We start from the raw sequence: 2,085 nt of genomic DNA, 5'->3' as shown, positions 1-2,085 counted from the left end.
CTATTAAGGCAAATGGCATCCAACACCATCTTGATTTAGTGTTCCACTGTTTAAACACTTTTCTCCACATACACGCTCCTGAAGATAATTGGCGTCCTCTATATGACATTGTGTTGTACAACTTTCAAATCCTCCGTATTCCTGTAAACAACACAAACGTCTTTCTCTTTGTTGCAATCCACCACCGCCACAGGAAACGCTACATCCACTCCAAGGTCCCCATGGTGACCAATTGCATACGTCACGGCATCTATTCACACCATATGGTTCCTCTTTAGTTGGTTTTACTAAAAGTAACTAAGCACGTGAAACTAATGTATGCGTAAGTAATTTAGATTTCATACAATTAACTTTTAGAGTCTTAGGTGTCTTTTCTACGTCACACGTTATAAAATATATGCAATGAACTTTTCAGCGTTTTCACCCACGATGTGGGCTTGATATATATATATATATATATATAATATATATATATATTATATATATAAATATATATATATATATAATATATATATATATTATTATTAGTCAAACCCGTACAAGTTTTTGCCTCGTTTTCATATTAAAACCAAAAAGTTCATACCAAATCATTATTGTACACCATCTAGCGTCGTTTTCAATTTCCCAATCAAAATGATCCATATGTAACTACTGTAATTGTACTCCATGTAGCCACAATTCTATTCAAATTCAAACTTATTTGCTTACTTATCTCATTACTGTAACAATAAATAAACAATACAAACCAATAATTTCCAAACCTTAAATGATACATTCTTTGAGAAGTTAATGATAAGTCAATTAAATATATATATAGACAAAAGGCAAATTAGAATACAAAAACTACATGAAAGAAAGAAGACAAAAAACATTTTAAAAACATACGTTTATCACAGCATATTCCTTCGTAAATATCACTACATTTACAGTATCCAAAATTATAATCATATTTTCCATCGTTAAAGCAGTTGGTATTGCATGCTTGGTTTTCTCTATATCCAGACTCATCTTTTCCACAATCTTTCAAACAATGTTCATTTAATGGGCAACAAATACTCCTGTGTCTATTTCTATGCCCACCACCACATGTCAGACTGCAGTCAGACCAACGTGACCACGATACCCATTCACATTCTGTACTACACCATCCAAACAAATCCAAAAGGCAACAAACGTCCGCATACAATAAACAAAATACGAAATAAATGATATTTTTCATATCTTGTGTCAAAACTGGTTAATTAATGATATAAAGACTTGTTTATCCTGCACAAATTATTTTCATAAAGATCTATGAATAAATCAAATGTTCCAAAATGAATAGTTTTGAAATGTACAATTTAGGTAATTATAACATGGTCTTCTATCTATAATCAAACGTTTTATTTTCAAATAAATTAAGTACTTCCTTGTTTAAAAAAATGGATTATCTAAATCTGAATTAACAGCATGTTATCAGGCACTAATATACTCGAAATGTGAGCGTGCAGATATTTTGATAAGCAGATTCTTTTTTCATAGTTCGTCATAGGTTTATATTTCTCCTACTTCCTGATCACATGTGTAGACTGCATGATAAAAATATAAATGATTGAATATATATTGAAGCATAACATGTTCGATCAATGTATTTTTGATCGAATTCAGACATTTCAACGTTGGTAAATGTAACTCGCGAAATTATTAAGAGGTTACTGCCAGAATACAGGAGAAATCAAACAAATGAAACAATGAAACAAAAAATACATAAACACTCGGGACTAACAAAATAATCTTATTGGTGAAATAAAAATGACGACTGCAGTCTATAGTAGGACAATTTCATAGTGAGTGAAGAAAAATGTCACATAAAATATTGTTGTATCTCGGTTGGTTAAACTTTATTTCAGTGCAACACTAGGTTACCTCAACATAAAATGTCGCTATGAAAATGACATGGGGAGATAGCTCTTTCTAAGACGAATCCAACATAATATATAAAAGTTTAAACTAAAAATTTCCAAAATGAAAGTTTAAACTAAAAATGATAGTTAGCTCACAGTAAGAATAGGGCGAATTTTTATCTAAACAAGAGCTGAAAAAAAG

The 2,085-nt window shown here is 30.7% G+C and overlaps 1 protein-coding gene across 1 annotated transcript; it reads right to left on the bottom strand.

Annotated features, from left to right (window-relative positions):
- Nucleotides 1–1,454, bottom strand: LOC132729407 (A disintegrin and metalloproteinase with thrombospondin motifs adt-2-like). Its single transcript, XM_060715175.1, has 2 exons — nucleotides 886–1,454; nucleotides 1–287 (listed from the first exon to the last, which is right to left on the bottom strand). The coding sequence occupies exons 1-2, from the start codon at nucleotides 1,217–1,219 to the stop codon at nucleotides 4–6; spliced, it is 618 nt and encodes a 205-aa protein (XP_060571158.1). The 5' UTR covers nucleotides 1,220–1,454; the 3' UTR covers nucleotides 1–3.
- Between the last annotated feature and the right edge of the window lie 631 nt (nucleotides 1,455–2,085).

Source organism: Ruditapes philippinarum, unplaced genomic scaffold (genome assembly GCF_026571515.1).
Source record: "Ruditapes philippinarum isolate M1 unplaced genomic scaffold, ASM2657151v2 ctg10390_1_1_1_1, whole genome shotgun sequence".
NCBI lineage: Eukaryota > Metazoa > Mollusca > Bivalvia > Venerida > Veneridae > Ruditapes > Ruditapes philippinarum.
Note: the sequence above shows the minus strand (reverse complement) of the source record. Positions and strands in the feature narration are given on the sequence as shown.